A 22,709-nucleotide genomic window follows, 5' to 3' on the forward strand; every position below is an offset into this window, starting at 1 on the left:
CGGAATGGCATTACATTTGTTTTCCACAGAATATAAAACAAAGATCGATCTGTGGGCCAGATTTAATAATGAATCATAAAGCTGTCACGGACTGATGCATTGAGACATTATATAAAAGGTGAATGAGCCAATGAAATCCTGCATCCTGCACTATGCAATGTTTAAGTCCCTCTTTCGTTCTTGTTTTCAAGTAACCTAGCAAAAGTAGTTCCAATGTTGCCTAATTCAGTGTGGGAGTGCTGAATGGTCTTCCTGGGAATTCTGTACTGTAAGTAGTCCTGCCATTCTGTGGCCTGACGAAACCACTGGTCATGGTCCAGTAGCCACATGGGCAGAGGTGGAAAGTTCAGGTCCAGAAAGTACAAATCCAGACCAAGGTTTTGTTTCACCCAACCAGTTGAGCACACTGTGATGGGTGAATCTTTATACTCAGCTGGTTAGACCCAATGGGCCTGAATTTTCCTTCTCTACACATGGATGCCTTTGTTGGCCAGCATTCCCAGCTGGGGTAATTTGTGCCAGCCACATCATGCATTCTTTGGTTGTTCATTATGACAAAAATTAGAATTGATAGATGGCTGAAATGCACAGAATTTCTGAAATGGATTATAAACGGGCAGTAATTATTTGGATCGTGTTCTAGATGAAGGTTCTTCCCTCCTCCATACTTTGGGATGTGATCCATGAACTGTACGTAGCTGTCGGTCCGCCGAAGGGCACCCTCTTCAGTTAGCTAACCACTGGAGAACATCTCGCATGAGTAGTAATGTGTGACATCAGTGTTCTGGCCTTGAAAACGTGGACTCCGTAAACATGTCTGGAAGTTTGTTTGGATTTCTTAATTTGAAACTGACTTAACCCATAAACTCCCCTTGGAGGCCACTTTTTATGATAAGGTACAGTGACCACTGCTGAATAAAGTGCAAGGAAACCCAAGACGATGTTTATGTTGACAAAAGTGAAATTGTTATACAATTTTTTTTTTTTTTCCTTTCCGAAAACCAAGTGCTTTTTATGTTTTTTGGACCATCTTATGTGCTGCATATTTTACCATGTGCATTATTTGTAAAAGCATGTTTGCACTTGTCTCTGAAATCTGATTCCATAGATTTGATACTTGTGACCCGGCAAGGCTGTTACCGATTGGCGGAGGCCCCCCTTTAGCGTCGGGATTACTACTGCGGTGTCTGAACCCATCGCCCAGAGCACTGAGGAAGGCAGGAAGGTTATTGTGTTTGAGGCATTACCCAGTGTTGTTCATGACAGCCCTTTTCCAGGTAATGTCAGAGGGTCTGTAGGACAGCATATTGACTCGGCACACCAGAAAATTAATTGTGGCAATATAAATCTACATCCAGAGCTTATAGGGCTGCTGTCAAAGGGCCCTGGCTAGGCACCATGCCCACTATGGTGGGAAAAGCACAAATTTTATTTGCTTCTCGAGATGAAACTCATAGTAACTTTTTCATGTCTTGGTGAATCATCTGTTCCATCATCTGCTTGCCATTTCCTAGTCCTGTAAGGCTCAGTTTGTATCCTGTTACTGCCTTCTGAAAGCTACAGGTAGCTGACCTGTTCTTCTGCTTTGCTGCCGATCTCTTTGAGGGGCAGAGTGTCCAGCAGGATGCTGGGAGGGGGGGCTATGGGTGCCGGTCGCCGCCGGAGTGGGCTCTGGTATGTTGCGGGGTTTATACCATTCTTCATGAACAGCTTGGAGTTCTCAGCCACGGAAGAGTGGAAGGAGATCTTGCCGTGGCACTGGCGGGCCACCTTGGGGGGGGGCGCGCTGCCATAGTCACACGTGATGTAGCGGCTGAAAGCCTGTCGGAAAGTTTTGTTGAACAGGGTGTAGACCAGGGGGTTTATGCCTGAGGAGACGTAGCCCACCCACACAAAGATCTCCATCAGCCTGCCCACAACATTTTTGTCACAGCTGTGGCAAAGGACGGAGGTGACGTTGGTGATGAAGAAGGGGCACCACATGACAACGAAGAGCAGAAAGACGATCCCCAGGACCTTAGAGGCCCTCTGCTCGTTGCTGAGGTTCTGCATGGATTTCTTGCCCATGGTGGACATCCTTCGGATAGGCACCTCGTCCCTGGTGTCCTGGTCACCGTGGCTGGGCGTCTGCTTGCTCCAGGGGCTGTCCAGCCCAGCTGCCCTCCCTGGCCATGGTTCCTTAGGTAGCTCCTTCTGGAGGACGGAGGAGATGGTGTGTCTGCTGAGGCAGTGGGACACCCTGGCCCTCAGGCGACAGGCTTTCTTCCTCAGCACGAGGATGGTGAGCAGGTAGATGACCATCATGATGGTGAGCGGTATGAAGAACGCTGCCAGTGAGCCAAAGACAATGAAGTCATGGAAGCTGTCAGGCTTGAGCACGCACGCGTGGCTGTCGCTGAACGTGATGTTATTTGGAAGAGAGGAGTTCCTCAGCCCGATGATGGGAATGGGAATCGCTATACCTGCAAGAGAGCAGATCCCATCATTTTTCTTGTGATTTGTGCAGTACGTGCAGTGACAGAAAGCAACTAGTTTGTCTATCGCACTGGCAGTTATTTTGGGGATCTGTGTTCACCTACAATTCACAATCTTTAGGTCTTGTGTCCGTTAATTCTTCTTGTGAGCTTTAGAAGTGTAATACAAGCAGTAATGAAGGAAATGACTGGTGGTACCATCAGCAAACCATTTGGGGCTCTCTGTCTACCTATTCAATGTGGCATATGCTTCAGAAGGCAGGATCAGACAGTCCCAGGAGAAATTGGGGTAAAGGGCCTTGCTTAGGTGCACGAAGCTTAAATCGTACTGCCGCCCCTGGGATTTGACCTGGTGACCTTCCAGTCACAGGCACACCGTGCTGAGCCACTGAGCCGCAAACCACCCCCATGTCATGTCTTCTGTTTGCTTACAGCTGCAGATGCAGTTGGGCTCTTGAAACAATGTCGTAAGGCAGTTTTCCCCCTGGAAAATAACTGCCTAAAACCGTCAAACACTGTAAACAGGCCATTAATACCTGATCCTTATTAAATATAACTTTAACAATGCAGTGAACTTCTACTCCATTACTGGCATTGACCTCATCTGAATATAATTACTTTCCACTTATCTGGTGATGTGTGGTGAAGTGCTTGGTCAGGAGACATTGTGCTCAGACAGCTAGTAAAAGCTTGTATATTCTTCTGTTCACAGGCTGTATTAATCAGACTGCATTTTGGGTCTGTTTTTGAAGTCTGTGTGAGACAAAGCGATTTTCCATTGTACCAGGTAACGCATGTTTGGTCAGTGGTAGTACTTGTGTGTGTTTTCCATTCGTGTGGAAAAACTGGTACTAGCAGAGAATGACATCATCACAAAGTATTTTATAATAAATTCAAAAATGCCTATTATAGTATTTTATAGATCTGGGTGATTTGTGATATTAAAATTGACATGTTCTCATGCAGTTCTCACATGGGGGGGGAGGTTAAGTTTTGCTAAAACATTCTTAATCTGTCATAAGAAACACAACTTGGCAAGCGATGCAGTTTTAATGATGGTTCCTTTTCAAGATTATCTAGTGCATGTAAAAAAATCAGTTTAATGTCGCCGCTTTCGTATGAGCTTTGCATGCGCTCAACACCACCAATTTGACTGACACCATAGATAAGTTCTATTTGGTTATAGTTTATTTTGGCTAAATTAACTCATTTTTTGCTTTATAAATATCACAAAGGAGTCACAAAATCATATTTTAAATTTTTCCAATATTGTGCAACCCTATAGTGGCTTTTTTTTTTCTTATCATGCCATTGAATTCTTGTCATCTTGAATCTGTTCTGTTCTTCCAGTCAGATCACAGTGAAAACTTGGGTCTTCATTTGTCCATACATCCATTATTGTTACTTGTTTTTTTTTTTTTTAATAAATCGTGATTTTCTAAGTTTGCAACTACACGTTTTCAAGACGGCGGTTGTATTGCGTTTGAAGACGGGTTGTTTGCATAACCAATTGACAATAAACATATTTAAGATAAAGCTACAGGCTTTCCCTGGGTGGGGATGCCTTAGCCTCTGCCAGCATGCTTTGTGGAAATAAGCTGCCCTCATTTTAATCCTGCACCAAAGCCTGTGATAAGCTTTCACACTGCTTTGAAATCTTTAATTCTAAATCAAATCAAAATCCCAGAGACTCTAATAGAATAATTTTTCTGCAGTTAACGTTTTGCATTTTAAGAGGTGGGTCGTTGATCCTTTTATCTATAGCACTGCCATAAGCTGTGTTGTATATATGAGGACAGGTCATGTATAGGGGAATCCATGTGAAAATGGATGTTGTTTTGAGGAGGTTCTAAAAACATGCTTCAGGAATATTGGTTGTTTCTCGGTTAGGGGAAGGTCTTGAATAGAGACATTGCAGTCTTACAGTTTGCTTGGTTTATAAAACATACTCACCGATGGATATGAGCCACACCACAGCAATTTTCATCATGGCTTTGGCCCTGGACTTGAACTGGCTGTGCTGGATGGGCCTCTTGATGGCGACATAGCGGTCCAGAGAGATAGCACACAGGTGCATGATGGAGGCAGTGGAGAACAGCACATCCAGGAAGAGCCAGATAGGGCAGAGGAACTCTGGGAGGGGCCAGCCAGAGTCTATGGTGAGGCGGGGTGGGGGGGGGGGGAGACAGGGAAAGAGAGGCACTCGTCATCATGTGTTCAAAAATGACCAGCACTCGTGCTGTACAGAGTAACACAGGCACCTGATACAGAAATGACCTAATGAAGTAATCACTAATGCTGGGGAAATAAGCAGAGGTTAGGTCAGTCATATTTCTGTGAGATTCCTTTGATTTAGTGACCATGAACTAGTGTGACGTTGCTATTTAGGCTTATGTTTGTCCCAACTCAACAGAGCAAAGGCTGCCTGAACAGTCAATTTAGTTGAAGTCTGTTCAACGCTGGTTGTCCTTCTGGCCCATACTTAATTTTTCTGTATTCTCAAAGATCCCCTGATCTGTATGTCCTGATCCTCCCCTTCAGTTAGCCAGGGCAAGCAAGCGCTCACTCCACTGAGTCTTCACTGCTGGCATGAAGTGTTTAATTGTGCTGGTGAGGAGAGCTGAGCATTGCATGTCTCTAACAAGAGCGATGGGAATGCTTTGTAGATGGGAAGAGTGAGGAATGGGAATATCCAGAAGTGTGCAGTGAGGGCCAGGTCACAATGAAGGCGTGAGTCATCACGGATAGAAGCGGGAAACATCCATGTCATTACAGCTTTTATTGTTGATGTGAAATGCAAACGGAAGGTTAGTAAGGCCTTGATGGGATTTCTGCACGTCCTGTTGAATAACCAGATTGTTCAGTAATAGACTGAGTGATCATTGCTTTTGATTTTTGACAACAGTGTGACCATGCATATTAGGTCCATTTGGCAGTGTTGGTGTTTGAAATGGAACCTTTTGTATGTGAGCTCTGTAACATCATTTGGGAAGATTTAGTTAACCATATTAAGATATTTCTTTTCACATTTGTAAATAGCTTTAATGTGCTTACAGGAGTTGGTAGTTCTCTCTCCATATATCCTGTATTTATGACACCAACAGAAGCTTTTGTTACCCGGATCTTTGAACGGTCTTTTAACCTGCAGTTGTATCATTATCAGGCCATTTGCATGATGGTGATTTGGTGATGTTCTTTCATCAGCATTGCTGTCTGTGTCCTGCCCTTGAGCAGATCGAGATCAGTAGTTTCTGTAGTGCTCTGGCCTCAAAAAGATGCTCAAAGCTGAATGGCATATTGCTGTCAGTCCTCCCTGGAGCTGCACCCCGTGCCACCTGTTGCTGCTGCTTTTGGTTGCAGGATGGCATGTGCAGTCTGAGCTGCTGCAGAAGGTCGCATTGCCCTCCCGGCAGCGTACCTCTCCGCGCTGTCTGATGTCTCAAGAGCTTGACAAAATGCCAAATGCCTATTTGTCCAGCAGATCGTCAGTCCATACTCACTTCTAAAGATCAAACTGGGCATCATACCAAGTGTTACTAATTCCACTCTGTAAGTTACTAGCTGTTTTAATTTCATATTAATATTAACCTGACAATGTAAAATAGTTTATTTATGCTGCTGGGAATGATGGATGATGGAGTTATTTCTTACTGGGCAAAGTGTACCAGCAAAGTGGGGGTTTTAAGGGAAACAATGGGACAGTTGTTTAAGGAGTTATTACAACAAAAGTGGGCTGTTATTTTTCCACAGGAATGTTAATGTGGTGTCTGCTGTGTAGAGAGTGACATGGAGGAAGCGTTTGGATATGTGAATGAGTCCTTGCTGACAGACTGGACTGAAGCCAGTTGGTGCTGGTTTAAGCTAATTCATAGTCTCTTCACCAGCAGACTTTTCTCAAAGCCTCATGTTACTTCAGCCGTAAATGACAGATCAGTCATGGCTCCTACACTCACAAGAAGGTGGTCATGTATTTTATTTTGCTAAATGCTTCCTTCTCTTAAGTTAGCAGGCTGTGGTAGAGCCATGACCTAAAATCCATAATGCGGGGGAATATAAAGAGACTTGGCCAGCAGAGCACGTCAGGGCAGGAGTGTACTGGTCTTCGGCTGAGCTCTCAGCTTGGCGCCGTGAGTATTCTGATCTTCTGCTGTGCTCTTGGCTTAAGAATCTTGAGCGTACTGGTCTTCAGCTTTGCTCTCAGCTTGGGTGCCTCGAGTGTACTGGTCTTCAGCTTTGCTCTCTGCTTGGGTGTCTCAAGTGTACTGGTCTTCAGCTTTGCTCTTGGCTTGGGTGTCTCGAGTGTACTGGTCTTTGGCTTGGCTCTCGGGGGTTTGAAGCCTGTCCCCTGGTCCCTATGTGTAGAGCCTGCATGTCCTCCTTCATGCTTCCTCCCACAGTCCAGTCATCTACTTCTGGTAATTGGTCTCTCGAGGCTTGTCCTGCATTAGAATGGACTATCTTTCTATGTATTTGATTTCTGGCCTTGTCTTGTGTGTATTTTATTTCCAATGGATATACTCCTACTTGAGTTGTAGGAAAGTAAATAATGTTTGCTTGTAAAAGCTCAGCAACCCCCTTGTTGTGTTTGGTTGTGTAATTGTGATGTTTATTGACTTCCTCAATCCATCCTTTCCAGTATACCCAGTAGGTTTGCCCTGTGGGCCTTCTAAGTGGAAATAGTTAGCAAACTAATGGTGATTTCACTCTAGTGAAGAATGGGTATTCCGATGTGTACGTGCAGTTTTTGGCCAGTTTGTATGGCCTGTAGTGTAAGCTCTTAAGGGAAGGTGCACACTGTACCTGCCTCAGGCCATCTGGTCTGTACGCATTGCAGCGTTTGATTTCGAAGGTCTGATATAATCGGCCTTTTTGTTCATGGAGGGGCTGCATGAATGGACCACTGCCACATCTCATCGAATCCAAATAAGCGGGAGTAACGGCTCATTTGGGTATTGGTGATAGACCGGAGGTCGAGCTGAATTTTTTTTTTTTGTATTTGAGACTGGGGAGTCTCATCCAGACACAGAGCAGGATGGCTTGCTATACTGAAAGAGAGTGACCCTCTGTATGTACATGGAGTGTCCGGCTGATATTTACCTGCCCGTGTGAGCGGAGCCTGAGTCACACAATGGTATGCGCGCTGGCCTTTCTCAGGCTCACGCACCCAGACGCATTGCTCTGCAACTTTTTTCCAGTTCATTTTTTTTTTGTGTGTGTTTGGCAGAAATTTACAAGTGTTCGTTTGAACTTCTGAGTTCACAGTCTTGCTCCAGCATACCACAGCTGGGATCTTTGATCAGCTCCTTCCCTTGTTCCTACTTGGGAGTGAGGTCTGCTTTTTATTGTGGCACTTGGTTATTGAAGGCAATCATGCTCTGTTTATTCCATTTGGAGACCCCCTCTCTCCCCCTTTGTATACATCTTCTGCTAGTGACTCCATGATACCCACAATCCTCTGATGCAGGGGAGGCGGTATGCGAAGCATGCAGCTATGCTTATTTATGCAGATGATTGCATGCATACAGATAATTATCTCGTTAGCATGGCGTCCAGCTGAGAAGATGGATTGTCTGCAGGTGTAATACAACTTTCCATCTGAATAAAATTAACCACTTGGAAATCAGCGCAACTTGCCCCGGAAATGGAATTAAAAAGGCAAAGTAAGTGTATGGCTGGAAAAAAACAATTTTTGATAATTAATTAATCATGTGATCAAGCAGTCAACTAATTGATTAGTTGGGGCAAAACACAGGGTTTAAAGAGAACTGCAAATGCTTTATAAAAAAAACGAAGTATTTTTAAGTCACCGTTGTAATACAACCTTTACACTGTGTAGAGAATCTTTGTGTCAAATTTTATTTTATTTTCTATATAGCGCCAGATCACAACAGAAGTCATTTAAGGCTACCTTTCCTACAGGAACAGGTCTATGTATTGTCATTTTATTAAACAAACTAAATAACCTTATGTTATTTATCTTATTTACACAACAGCTTGTCATTTTTTTATTACCAATTATTATTGATGTAATCCATTAGCTGCTGCAGCCCTAAGCAAGTGTCTTGACCTTGTGGCGTGACCACGGGCGCGTACTTACTGAAGAGCACGGTGACTAGGGCGATGGGCATCACCAGCAGCCCCACCAGCAGGTCGGCCACCGCCAGTGACATTAGGAAGTAGTTAGTGGCGTTCTGCAGCTTCTTCTCCAAGGAGACTGCAAGAATGACCAGAATGTTGCCCCCGATGGTGGGGAGGATGACGACAATGATGAGCAGCGAGGCCCAGTGCAACTCGCCACCTTCCCCTGCTGCAGAGCCATTAATGAGGCCTGAGGCGTCGGGTGCCAGTGAGGGCATCTAGTGGTGGGATCTGTCACTGTGGCCAGCTGGTGTGTGAGTAGGGGCTCTGCTCTGGCTTCCTCAGGGGACACGGCCAGCATGATCACCGGGGCCCACAGGTTGGGGGGTGGGGGGGGCACTTTTGATGGTCCTGCTTATGGGGAGTGCATCTCCTGGATGTGAGTTGAAATACTCTAGCCAGGTGTCGCTCTTGACTGAAAGTGCCTGTAATCCGTCAACACGTTGTACTTCCACAGGTAAGCAAATAAAGTCCCTTGGCTTGCTTCATAGGCGGTCGCGTGTTGCCCCGCTGCTCAGGCTTGTGCGCTCGTCTTGACCTGGAGACAGGACACCACATCCATCATGCTTGCTGCACATTTACTCTGATGTGTCTGACTCACGGAAGAAGTGAAACATGAAAACCACTTGTAAATGACACCTGAATGAGCTGCCTTGTTAACTTTCATTTGCTCTGTGGGAGTTTTGGACTGAATTCTTTATTTTTAATAGATTCATATATTATTTTTAGTAGATTCTCTTCATTTACTTTTAGTGCAGTCTGTAAGCATATTGTGTTGTCCCTGTGCTCTGTGTTATTGGGGCTGGGTTGTTCCTTGTAGATTTCAAGCGTGGGAAAGTGATCTAGTGCTTTTATTGCATTGTTGATACTGATAGAAAGACTTCATTTACGCTGCTTTTATTGCAGTAACCATGCAGCTTCACATTTCAAGTGCATTAGATGTAATGTGAATGTAACAGTTTTCCAGGATGCTCATTCAGTGCTTTGATTCAGTGCAGATACTCCTGTAACTGCCCTTGCTGAAAAGGTTTTACTGGTGTTTACTGTGAAATTCTAGCTACCAATACGCAGTGCAGTTAGCTTATGGGAATCTGTAAAATGTAGCGGATGTAAACATTTTATACAATTAGCTTGCTCTCAATGACATTTTCTTACCTCCATTTAGAGCTTAAATGTGGTGTCAGGATGTAATTGAGAGTCTTTCTTACCTGGGATGTCCTCTGGCTCACAGTTCAGGGTCAGGCTTCATCTTCAGGATATATCAGATCTGGAGTTCAGATCATTCTCACAGACTGTACATCCCTCTGTGCCCAGTGAATGATGAGCATTCCGTGATCCTGTTTGTCCCAGATTCCTATATTCTCACCAGATTTCTTAATTCTGTCTGATCCACAATCCCTGTATTCTCACCAGATTTCTTGATTCTCTTTGATCCACATTCCCTGTACTCTCGCTGGATTTTTTTGGTCCTGTAGCAGATTCTCTGTATTCTCAATGGATGTCTTGATTCTGTCTGATCCACATCCCCCTTATTCTCCTTTGATTTGTAATTCTGGCTGCCCTGATTTCGGTATCTCACTGGATTTCTTGATTCTCTTTGAGCCACGTTCCCTGTATCTCTTCTAGGCTTTCTCTTTGGCTCAGAGGATCCTCAGATGATTCTGTCATTGCAGCTCATAACTTCTGAGTTTCTCTTTGTGTCCTTTTCCCTCTCTCTACCTCCCTCTCTCCCTCTCCCTCTCCCTCCCCCCTCTCTCTCTCTCTCTCTCTCTCTCTCTCTCTCTCTCTCTCTCTCTCTCTCTCTCTCTCTCATATATTTTGGATCTAGTTGACTTGGGTCCCCCCACCCCTTGTTCCTCCCCTCCTTGGAGTTTGCTTGAATGCCCATGCGAGGGGACAGCAGCTAAATGCCTTTCAGCTGGATGAGTGCCTAAGGTTCTGGGAGGTCATTTCCCTCTGACATGGCTGACCTGCTCTTTATATTTGTCTCGCTGCTGCACTCGTGTCCAGCCATGGATGCTGCTCTACTGATTTTCCAGTGCTAGACCTCCTCTGTCAGTGTTTATAAAACCCAAAGATCTGCATCACTTGGCTTAAAACAAATACCGTTCTTTGAAACTGGCATCACGTCTATTTCCTAAGTAGTTGTAGAAGATGGGATGGTGTATGTCTATGTGGGTTATGACTCTGCGTCTGTTATCAGAAGATTGCTGGTTCCCATGTCTGGCAGAGTGATGTCACTGACAGTCCCTTCTGCAAGACCTTTAACCCCAATTGCTCAACCCTGTTCTCTGATCCTCACGTTACCTTTAGCACAGACAGTGGAAATATGATGCACTGGAAGCAATTACAATTAAAAAAAAAATTGTGTTTATCCTGAAACGTAAACTAAATTCCTTGTGGGATGCTGGTGTTCGTGACTGAGGTCACAGGGTCGAGATAGGCAACCCCTTTAGATGTCTTATACCCCGGACTCAGCTGGGCTGTATTCACACTTTCTTGCCTTTGATACTGTGAACAGGGATATACCTTTTTATTTCTTTCCACTCATGATTTAATCATCACTCCCCAGTGTTTGCTCTTGCGGTGTGCCGAGGTGGCACTCGGTTTTATTTCCACGGCAGGGAGAACATGGTTTGCTTTTACCTTGGCATTTTGCACTGGGTATTTGTGGACATCACCTGTCCCAGACTGTGCTGATTATGTATGGAGGTAGTTCCGCTTTGTTGGTCGTGTCGCATAGATCTGGCATCGGCTGTGTCACTTTGAAGAATGACCAGTCACACTGATGCTTAGCAGCCACTTGTGTTGCCTCACTTTTTTTTTTTGTACTTACTTACTTTCACATTTACTGCTGGAGAAAAGCAATAACTAGATACCGAGAGTGAAATGGTGTTTAATTATGTCGTGTGTCGCCAATGGAGCAGCGATGATGGATGGTGCCGGAGTCCCTGGCTGAGAAGCACTGGATCTCGGTGGGTGTCTCTCCTTTCATGCCAGTCTGCTGACCGCAGTCTGAGCCTGACGGCTCACTGTAGGGAGGATGCTGGAGTTGGCAAGGTGACCCCAGGGCTCCAGCCAGACATCCATGTGCCGGAGCCTATGCTGAGTGGAATCGGCCTGGAGAATCCTCCCCAGGAGGATTTAAAAATGATTCGGGACTTGTTAACGTGCCACATGTCCGGGTCGATGCTTGAGGTCATTCGTGACTCTTTCTTTGCCTCTTACTTCATTTTCCAGCTCTTCAGTCTAGCGTAAAAGTATCTTGACCAGAGCTGCCATATTTTGCAGCGAGCCAGAGAGCTGGTTGGCCTTCATGACACATTCTGGTAGGATTGTTTTTCACACTGGAGAAATCAGCAGAAACAAAGGGCCAGTGTTTCTGTTATTTGTGCTTTAGACTAGACCAACTGCATCGTGTTTGTTCAGAGAATTCGATCCCAGGACATGTTGGATGCAAATAAGTTAGAATGGGCCATAAGTGCAGTTGAAAGCTCTGTTACGGGTGTCACTCATTGCTGAAATCAAAAGTCCTGATTGCCTGTGTTAGCAGTGAGTGCTTTAATCATGCCATTTCATTCCTGTACTGTAATGCGTTATCAACGTATTCTGCTCATAGCAATTAATTGCCTTAAATTAGCATGCCAGTGAAATGTCCTTCCCTTAGGTGTGAGCAGTTATCACATTTACCATGGTTCAGATCCCATCCTGGTCAGGCTGTGAACTCTGCTAGAACCTGGACGGAACCCAAACAGAACAGTAAGCGTGTACTGGAGTGTAACTGCATGAGAGTTAATTGTGCCTTTGAGGAGTCTGGGCTCTGCTTTACTGTAGCCATTCATCCTTGCCCCAGCGAAAGACCAATGAAGCCGGTATATTGGCTTCAGCTGGCCTGCACGGCCGTCACCGCTGGTGCTCCGTTATGCAGTCTTGGTGGGTACTCTGTTTATAATGGACCATTCCCTGAATTTCTGAGCTTATTGCCGCAGATCATGTTTCCTTATCCTGTTGTTCTCTTTCTGTTTGGCTTCGGCGTTGGAGCCGAGCACATGGCAGCATTTGTAGATGAGTCTGGGAGTCTTGAAATGATCACACTCAATGCTTTCTGAAGGCTGCAGTGTCCAGCCTCATAAAAAAGGTGAAAATTCCCAGGCTTTAAAGTTTTTTTTTTTTTTTTTTTTTTGTCTTGCTGCTGCTCAGTATGGTATCGATTTAGTCTTACGTTAACGATGCCCATGTGATTAATTTAGTATGAACATGGTCATCTTAAAAGGGCCACCATCTCATTGTGTATCACCATTTACGGGCAGCTTCACTCTGACAAACAGACTCCTACGAAAAAATACCATGTTGCATAGCGAAATATCTGCACTTGGCTTGTTTGTGACTTTTAGCCCCCTAGTCCCAAGTGTAACTTATCTAATCACCCTTCAAATTCACTGTCCTTCACTATAGGTCACTATTCATTTGTAAACAGCATCTAAGAACAACAGGCTTTTGGCTGACATTTGTGTGACTGAATGACTAAATCCCAGTTAAACTTCTGAAAGAGACACTCAAGCCAGAAGCTTTTCACTTCCTGATAAACCCCAACTGAGTCAGCAGGGGGTGACACTACGCCAAACTCAGAGGACATGTGTATGTGTAATACTCTACCCATGCCTCCGTTGGGTAAACACGATTACATGGCAGACCTCACAAAGGATCACTATTTATGTGTGCTGAATGCTTTCAGCCGAGTGCCGGCACTGTGTTTAAAGCCGTACTTCCAGGATTTACGGGCTCATATTTATCTGTGTTTTTGCCTCGGTGCATTTGAGCAGCCTGTGTTTGTAATGGAGAAGTAAGAGAGAGGCCTTAATTGGGTGTTAAATTGCCAACGAGGTCAGCAAGCTATGCGATATTGTCTAAGGAGAAATAAATGACAAAGTGGTACTTGGCAGCACAGTACCATCTTCCCCATTGACTGCTGCTTCAGTACATCAGACCTTTGAAGGCCCAGGCTCTATCATGACAATTTAAAAAGGTGCGTGAAGACACAGGCCAGTAGCGATGACAAGTCACTGCCGCCCCGGTTTGGCTGCTTTCTGTATGAGCTGAAACCCTCTGACTGTGTATGTGCCAGCGTATCAGCTGAATTCTACCTTTTACCCCCAGGATCACTAAGCAAACATCTGTGCCTCTGCAACACGCATGAACAAAGTCCCTATAATATCTAATTGGTTCATTAGCCACAGGTCGCTAATTGTTTGTCACCTGGCACTACTTTGATTGCACAAAGCATTAGCCTTCATTAACGTTTGCGTATCCACACTTGACGAGAAACATCTTTGTGACTGATTTACAATTGGGTGTCCCTGGGGTAATGTCAGACCACAGCGAGAGGAGTGCTAATTCTGCCATAGTGGTGCTTAAATCTTGCTCCCATTTGGTTCTCTGCGGCCTGCTTAGACCTTTAACTACCCTGCTTCACGTTAGCAATTTGTCCCGATCTGCTGTTTTCATACCCTGATTCGGTCAGATCCATTTAATATTCATATTTGCTGATCCAGTCTTTTAATAAATATTTAAGTATACATACACATAAAGTAGGCATCAGTGCATTCTTTGCGTAAACCTTGTGATTTCTTGGTATTCTTCCTTCTGGTGTTTCTGCAAGTGCCTAGTTAGATTTGTTGTATTAAATAACAGTCTATCTTGACTTCCTCTTGGCACACTTTGAGTTTTCAATATAAGGAATTTCCACACGGTTGACATCTCAATAGTTTGTAGTTTCAAGCCATGTGCCTCAGGCTTACTGCAGTGTAGGACATTGCCTTACGATTCGCATAACTGACATAAATTGGGAGGATGGGGGAAATCCAATAGACAGGCTTTGAATCAGGCGGTGGTAGCCGATGCCAATGGAAAAAAATAAATACCCCATTTCCTATTTTTGATATTGGCTTGGAAAGTTACTGCTTCACATGTGACTTCTCATCTTTTATTAAAATATAACAATCAAAAAACTAAAGCTGAGTAAAACACCAAAGTAGTGGCCTTTCAGCCGGTTGATACAAGGAAGGAGCCTTGCCCCCTTCTTTTCCTTGAACTTTACCAGATTGCTTTCTGTCTCAGGGTGTGCCTGATATCTGGCTGTTTAGACCCCCACCCCTATCCCTTAGTGACTCCTTACGCAGCCTTTCCTGCAGCCCCCGGCCATCCTGAGTACAGGCAGTCTTGGCTTTCAGGTTTATTAAGTTTGGGCCATCAGGGGTCCATGAAAGGAATTAGAGCTGAGTTTGGGCTTTCGGGGGCTTAATAAAAGACTGAATTTGGTCCACTGGGGGCTTGGTAAAGGACTTCGAGCCGAATTTGGGTCTTTCAAAGAGTTCCGGCCATCAGGGGCTCACAAGAGGGCTCCAAACTGAGTTTGGACCATCAGGGGCTCACGAAAAGGCTCAGAGCCCAGTTTGGACCATCAGGGGCTCTTTTGTTGTATCGAAAGAGACATGGCATGGACTTGACGGCTGGCACAGACAGGAAGCTCAGCATCCTCACGGCTGGCCATTGACTGGCTCATTACTGCAATGATGGAAACGTACTGGAGCAGTGGTGTCAGCATGCTTACTTAGACAATGTACTGTACAAAAAACTTGCATTAAAGCAGTTAGCAGGACCTGGTTATTTGTGTGAAATTCGTTTTTAAAATTATCTTTTTTTTTTCCTCCTTTGACGTCTCACATTGTATTTTTCCTCAAATATTGTTCCATTTATCACTTATTCTAGGGCTGCCATCAGTTTATGTATTTTTCCCTCCCCTTAGACCTGGAAATTCTAGTAGTCAAAAGCACAGTGCTGTTAAAAATGCAAGAAAAATGCTGTGAAGCTGCTTAACACCGTATGGCAGTGTTTCACTCTGCTCCATGCATATTAAATAGCTAGTGTAGCTGCAGTATACTTTTTCTTTCTTGTTTCCCGTGTCTCAGTCTGCTTGTGTGTTCGGCTTCATCGCATTTAGAGGTGGGGAGTACAGGGGCAGCGCACCACAGTATTATTACTGCAGAGGCTTGAAGGGATGATTATTTTCCTTGGAAGACAGTGCCATTCGTGAAGTGCTTTGTGTTACACCTCTATACTCTGGACACGCTTATGCCTCATTATAGTCTGAGAGTAGGGAATCCCCCCCCACCAATTTCAGAGTACAGCTCATTAATGAAAATGATTCAGCTTGGCTGCATTTCCTTTGCATGCCTGCTCACCTTAGACAGAATGTTGTGATACTTTCCACGCTGCTTCTGGCATCCAAATGAAAACCTGTTTGAGCTGTGAGGACTTGGTACACTCTTAAGCAGCACTTTGTTTCTGCAAGCATTTAAACACGCATTTCAGCCAAATTCTTCCTTACCATATCTGCCTGTTCCCAGTGAATTAATTTTGCACCATTTCGGTTGACTTGTAATGTCTCTCCCCCATCCCCGGCAGGACACCGGAGCAGTGCCCCAGCGTGGTGTCGTTGCTGTCCGAGAGCTACAACCCGCACGTGCGCTGCGGCGCGGCCATGGCACTGGGCATCTGCTGCGCTGGCACGGGGAACAAGGTGAGAGCTGGCAGGTCACGAGGGCGCCAGGAAGAACAGACTCTGGTGCTGTTCCAGAGACATACAATAAAGTACATCCATGCTGTTGTCAAGGACGCTATATAAAAATAAATTGAATCTAGGGAGCTACGGTTTGTTCAGGGGGGCAGCCTTGCTGTGGCCTCGCGGGGAACAGTGCCACTAAGCGAAGTGAAGGGTTAGGGTTAGTAAATGAGCCTGAGTCACCAGCATGAGCCCAGACTGCAGCACCTTCCTCGTCTGGGATGTAAGAATAGCTCAGCACTGGCAAACCAGCCCGTGGCCTAAAGAAATTCAGGCCAAGTGCCAGGTCCACTTTATATAGCTGAGCCTCTACTTATTTTAACAGAAATGTTTTATTTGCATTCAAATTAGGACGATTTACAGAATGACTTACTGCTAATCTTATCTTTTTTGTACATTGAATAATAAATTAAATGTGGGTGTGGTTAGGAAATGGGGGAAATCCTGGGTTTGTATTGTTTCCAAGGTAGATATTTACAGAGGAAACATAAATTTTAAGTGAAGTTTGCTGGAAACTGCAGTAATGCTTTTGTTATGGGTCATTATTGTAGATTGATGTAGGGGATGCAGTTTAACAGACCAAACCAAATCTTTTATTGTACAATGTGTTAATCTCATCAGACTCCCTGGCCCTGTTTTACTTGCTTCTTAACTTGGGGGCCAGTGTGTGAGTGTTTTTTTTCCATCTAGAACTGAAGTGCTCAATTTAATTACAGTAAGTGAGTGATTTAGGCCATCTCTCTCAGAACTGAGGCTGTCGGCGGGTTAAGGAGACACAGGAAAGTGATGCAAACTGCCTCCTTCCAGGTGTAGCCTTAGGAAGAACCTGATCTACATCAGCCGTGCACACATTCATTGGCACTTAGATTATTGCTTCACACGAGAGTAGATGCTAATAGTTCATCTCTGTCTGGACTTGCATAGGAGGTCAGCTTCAGCCTCCTCTGAAGCACCCTGGCTTTAGTTAATCATTTGTAGAGAAGGTCATGCTGGTGGTGGGGAAATCTTGGATGGGCTACCTGCTGTCAGTGAAAAGCAGGTGTGCTAATTGACAGACCATCTCTTCTGTGGAAACTGTTTGCTTTGTTTGCTCTCTCTCAGCAGTGATTGAGATTAGAGCTCCTTGGGCTCCATGAAACATGCTGTCAGCCAAAGCGTTTTGCCATCTCAGGTGTCGCATATCTCTACTCATACCAGCTATTCCTCTGCAGGAAGCGATAAACCTCCTGGAGCCCATGACCAACGATCCAGTCAATTACGTGCGGCAAGGAGCCCTCATAGCCTCGGCTCTTATCATGATCCAGCAGACTGAAGTCACCTGCCCCAAGGTGAGTGACATCAGTCAATGAAGATTAGGAATGAAATAATTCACTACTCTTCTCCCTCAGTCTGTGACACCAGAGATGCTTGAGAACATCTTTAGCGCCATAAACTAAGCTCAGAGGTCTGAAGTTGCTCAAGTGCCACAAGTCATCAAAACACCACAGTGCTTTGTCACTCTCAGTACATCCGCAGCCTTGATGTATGGGGGAGTCAGAATTAAATTCTCTCCAGCTCTAGCTGTGGTGAATAAGCTTTGTTCAGAGGCAAATGCTTTTGACTTGAAAGACTTTGGTGGAGCTGTGGGAAGCTTCTCTGAGCAGACCAACACAGGTATCTCCTTTAGGTCAGTCTGTATTTCTGATTTTTTTTTCGGGCTCTGTGAAGTGTCTTTGGGAAGTTGAGATGGTTGCTTTGGATGTCAGGTACCTGCATTGCCCAGGACTCGTTCAGGGAGAGCTTTCTCAACCTTCCCTTTCTGCACAGGTCAACCAGTTCCGGCAGCTGTACTCCAAGGTCATCAACGACAAGCATGACGATGTCATGGCCAAGTTCGGGGCTATCCTCGCGCAGGGCATTTTGGATGCAGGCAAGTTAATTTTTGATTTGTTACTGTGTCACTCTTAATTGCTGTAATCTCACCCGTTGTGTTTTCTGGCACATATCTTCTGTAGAGCTTGGACTTTTTGGGGCTGTTCATGTCACCAGTCATGTGACCACTATACAGCATACTGTCATGCAGTAGTCACACCGATGAGTCCTAAACAAATTACTCCTAAAGGATATTACAGGTTGCATTTCTGCCATTGTAGAAGGGTGTTTTCCCCAAATCCCTCCTGTTTTATGAGGGGTGATACTTTAGAAACTGAATTCCTCTGTCCTTGTCTAAAGGCTTTTTGAAAGTGATAGCAGTCATGGCATCACATGAAATGCCTGGTGTTTTACATATTTTCATATCTGAGAATTCTAATCCAAAGCAGATTGTGTTTTTTGTTTTACCCCTTAAGACAGTTGGTTAAATGCTTGTATGTTGGGTACTTTCACAAATGTAAGGATGATATAGAATCCTAGTTCCATCATGGAAATGATAATGACCAATGTGTCCCAGGGCTTGGTGCAGTTTACTAATGCGATAGCCTGTTCTAAAAGGCCGTTCATACACAATGCAGGGGGCACAATGACAATCACCCCACTATCTCATAATAGGCTATTAAGCATTTAATGGGAGCTGTTATATCACCATTAAGCCTTGTCTATGGTGGTAATTACATCGATGCAATCCTTGTCAGATTATTATAGCGCTGCTAAATTATCTGTCCTCATTGAGATTTCAGGTATTTAATTTGGAGATCCTGATGTTTCATGGTCCACACAGCAGTGTCTGTACTGAAGGTCTGTTCTTTATTATGTTTGATCTACTGGACAGTCTTCTACTTAAACTTTTATTATCACTAATAGATAATTACAAATTGTTGCTTTTTAATTCTCCTGGTACTGTGAGATTAAGTTGTTTCTGTACACCCTTCTGAGCCTTTTTTTATCTGGCCATCTAGCCACTCTTGTCATAGAACTGTTTTTGTAAATGAACTGAAGGAAACCTTAAAATAGCACAAGTTGAAGCCCTGCTGCTTTTTAAGGGGTTGTTTGAATCTGCAAATGCTATTAGTGCCCTCAGCTAAGGACGAAATGAGCAAAGTGACCTTGCAGTTGCAATGTAACAGTGGGTGTGAGTTTGTCAGATTGACTAATTAGCATGTTAAAGATTGGCTATTGTCTGCAATAGTCTTGATGTTTTGATGTCCTTTTACTTTGGCTCAGTGCTTTTGTGATTTAAGGTTGGGAGGGGAAAGGTGGATTTCCTTTCAGTGGATACTGCTTAGAAACCTTTTGCAATAGAGATCAAAATATGACACTGGATAAGCAGAGAGGTACCGTGATAGTTAAGCCCTCTCCTTGTACGGGATTGGCTGGTCAGACCTGGCCCCTCCCCCATTCTGATTTTGTCCCTGGAAGTCTAAGCCCTCTCTGTGCCACCATCACAGTGCCTCCTCACCCCTGTCTCAGGGCGGCTTCTGCCTGCCGTTATCTCTTATCGCCAACCGTGCATTTTGACCTCCTTGTTACTGTAAATCCATCCTCCTCCCTTTTGTCGCTATAATAACTGATTAAAGAGCTTATTTTCCCCGTCCATAACTAATCTGGTTTTGCTATTGCATTGTTCGGGTAAGTCATTTCCCCCTTTCAGTTTTGTTTATATTAAGCAAGTGAATTGAGGAATGATTTCTGGAGGCTTGGAAAGAGATCTGGGGTGGGGGTTGGGTTCTGGGGGTGTGGGTGAGGGGGTTTGATGACCTGGATCCTCCCGGGTTCCCCTGTGTCCTCATCCTGTCCCACCCTTTTCTGTCCAGGTGGCCGCAACGTCACCATGTCCCTGCAGTCCCGCACAGGCCACACCCATATGCCCTCGGTGGTGGGCCTGCTGGTCTTCACTCAGTTCTGGTTCTGGTTCCCCCTCTCCCACTTCTTGTCCTTGGCCTTCACCCCCACTGCTATCATTGGGCTCAACAAAGACCTGAAGGTATGGCTGGGTTTGGGTCTCAGTGGTCCTGTTGTGTCTGTTTTACTCTAAATATAATTCAACAGAGAAACAAAAAGTGGCTGGAAATGGTTGCGCTGGATTTAGAACACAAGACATAGCGGGAGCATCATTGTCAAATGAAATGCAGAAAAATAGTTTTATCTCTAATATTCTGTTTTGATAATTATTGGTAGCCGAAATCGTAACTGAAATTTAAAATTTGATTAGTTGCCCTACAATAAGTACCGTTATGTGCGATTCCCTCTTGTTAAAGAGTTGCTGAGCTCTAAGCAGTTGCCGAATATTGGCAGAACATGTTTGGGTTGTTGGGATCTATTCTGGGATTTGGGTGTCCGTCCTTCAGGAGGTCTCACAGCCTCGAAACATTGAAAAAGCCGCCGCTGGTCTCGGCGTTTGGTCTTTTCAGTGAGCAGGAATGGCTCTAAATGTTTAGGTTATGCTTTTTGACAAGTTCCAGAGTAGCTCATTACAGGTGAGATCACTCATTATAGCCAGCAGCAAAATAATAAATTCAGTTATACACAACCTGGGAATCCTTCGTGGCATTATACACACACACACACACACACACACGTGAGATGTGCGTGGAGAATTATGGAAATAATATTTTGAACAAATTCATGATGACTGCAAACTGACAGATCCTGGTTCTCCTGTCCAGATGCCGAAGGTGCAGTATAGATCTAACTGTAAGCCTTCCACCTTTGCGTACCCCCCGGCGCTGGAGGTGCCGAAAGAGAAGGAGAAAGAGAAGGTGATTCTCCCAGCCTGCCAGATCACAAGCTTTGCTTTGGAGCCCAGCTTGCAGTAAGAAGTCATTTCCCCACAGTGCTGTCTCTCACCCCCTCGTGTTTCTGGCAGGTCTCCACAGCTGTCCTCTCCATCACAGCCAAAGCCAAGAAGAAGGAGAAGGAGAAGAGGGAGAAAGAGGAGGAGAAGATGGAAGTGGTGGGTAAAATGAGAATCTCAGGCAGTTTAGCAAACCCGTATGAAGGTTTGACTTGCTCTAGGACACATTTATCCTTCATTACGTTCCTTTAGAGAAAGATTCTTGTACATTGGAGAAATAAACATATTACGTCTGAAGAGTAGAGATTGAGTTTTGTGATTTAAAGCGGGTGCTAAATGGGCTTTGATTTACATATTTTAGGGGTTAGGGCAATGGATTTGTGAGTACAGTTTAAGGGTAGGCCTGGGAGGGCCCTCTGCCACTCCCGTTAGTTGGGTACCCAAGCTGAGTGCGATTGGTGGGGGGGTGCTCATATAGGTTTTCTCCCTTCCTGATTAGTATGGTTTGTCCACGTCTTGAGGAGAAATGCAAGCAGCATAAAATTCCTGGTGGGAATACTCTAGAAATCAAGACTACAGTATGTGGGAGGATATATCGACTGGTAGCTGCTTGCCAAGCTTGGGGCAGGGGGTGCCAGAGGTGAAACTTGCCCAGCTTTCCGGTGCGTTTTAGCAGAATGTTCTTACATAATGTTTTGTTCTGTGAAAAACAAAAGATTGATCTACGGGTCAGATTTAATAACGAATTATAAAGATGTCACAGGCGGGTACATTGACACCTGATATAAATGGAGAGTGAGCCAGCGGAATCTCTCGTCTTCCATTATGGAAAGTGACTGATCACATAACCATTGTTTTAGTAGTTGTCTTTGCTCTGGTGCTGATAACTTTGAATATTGATTGACACATCAGACTGATGCTGATATCTTGATTATAAAAAATATTAGCAGACTGATATCTTGTAATCTCTTTCCAAGTGTTATTCAAACTGATAATTGTGCTATGTTGAACTGCTAAACAGATCTTGTTTGTTATTACAATCTGATTCAATCTGCACTCGTTTATCTCCTGAACCTGAAATCTGATCTGACTCTTCGGACTGATATCCATTTCAAGCTGCACAAGTTTTTCTTATCTCCAGTGATACTTGAATGAAATTTCACTACATTTGCTATGAGCCCTTTATTCCTGAATTGGAATTGATTTATTTATTTGGAATTTATTTGCATACCTTGTACTTTATTAGACAATAAAATGTTTACATTCTGATGGTTTTTATTTTATTTTTGTTACTTTATGGTATTTTTTTATGAAGTAATACATTTTTCTATTACATTATTGAACAAATTAGTTGTTACATCAGTTGATAGGGGAAAAAATCGCTAAATTGACACACAAAAAATCATTAGGTGCAGCTCTGTGACAGTCAAGTCTTTGACATGCCAGAATCATGTCAAAAAAGCCCATAAAACATGACAGTTCAGACTTTTTTGTTCCAGAATTTGTGCCATGACAGAGTTGTGGAGGTGACATGTTTAGTTAGAATAGGATAACCACCTTATTGTCATTCAGAACATACACCAGTTAGTGCACATCAGAACGAAATTATGTTGCTGTGACCCACCATCGGCCTAGCAGAGTGCGTTAATAGTAGAAAAAACTTAAAAATAGAGTCTGAATAGAGAATGAATAGGAAATGGAATATACGTGGAACTAACATAAAAATATATTAACCGCAGTATAGCAGCAAAAATCAGTTGCGCTTTCA

The 22,709-nt window shown here is 44.2% G+C and overlaps 2 protein-coding genes across 2 annotated transcripts in view; one reads left to right on the forward strand and one right to left on the reverse strand.

Annotated features, from left to right (window-relative positions):
• Positions 1 to 22,709, forward strand: part of psmd1 (proteasome 26S subunit, non-ATPase 1) — a 39,874-nt gene that overhangs the window by 12,458 nt on the left and 4,707 nt on the right. Inside the window, exons 17-22 of the mRNA XM_023819959.2 lie at positions 16,077 to 16,191; positions 17,445 to 17,561; positions 18,040 to 18,142; positions 19,962 to 20,131; positions 20,814 to 20,906; positions 21,014 to 21,100. Coding sequence (XP_023675727.1) covers positions 16,077 to 16,191; positions 17,445 to 17,561; positions 18,040 to 18,142; positions 19,962 to 20,131; positions 20,814 to 20,906; positions 21,014 to 21,100 — 685 coding nt within the window. The remainder of the gene's footprint in view (positions 1 to 16,076; positions 16,192 to 17,444; positions 17,562 to 18,039; positions 18,143 to 19,961; positions 20,132 to 20,813; positions 20,907 to 21,013; positions 21,101 to 22,709) is intronic.
• Positions 949 to 10,315, reverse strand: htr2b (5-hydroxytryptamine (serotonin) receptor 2B, G protein-coupled). Its single transcript, XM_023819960.2, has 4 exons — positions 9,821 to 10,315; positions 8,572 to 9,150; positions 4,428 to 4,628; positions 949 to 2,462 (listed from the first exon to the last, which is right to left on the reverse strand). The coding sequence occupies exons 2-4, from the start codon at positions 8,828 to 8,830 to the stop codon at positions 1,558 to 1,560; spliced, it is 1,365 nt and encodes a 454-aa protein (XP_023675728.1). The 5' UTR covers positions 8,831 to 9,150; positions 9,821 to 10,315; the 3' UTR covers positions 949 to 1,557.

Source organism: Paramormyrops kingsleyae, chromosome 15 (assembly GCF_048594095.1).
Source record: "Paramormyrops kingsleyae isolate MSU_618 chromosome 15, PKINGS_0.4, whole genome shotgun sequence".
Classification (NCBI taxonomy): domain Eukaryota; kingdom Metazoa; phylum Chordata; class Actinopteri; order Osteoglossiformes; family Mormyridae; genus Paramormyrops; species Paramormyrops kingsleyae.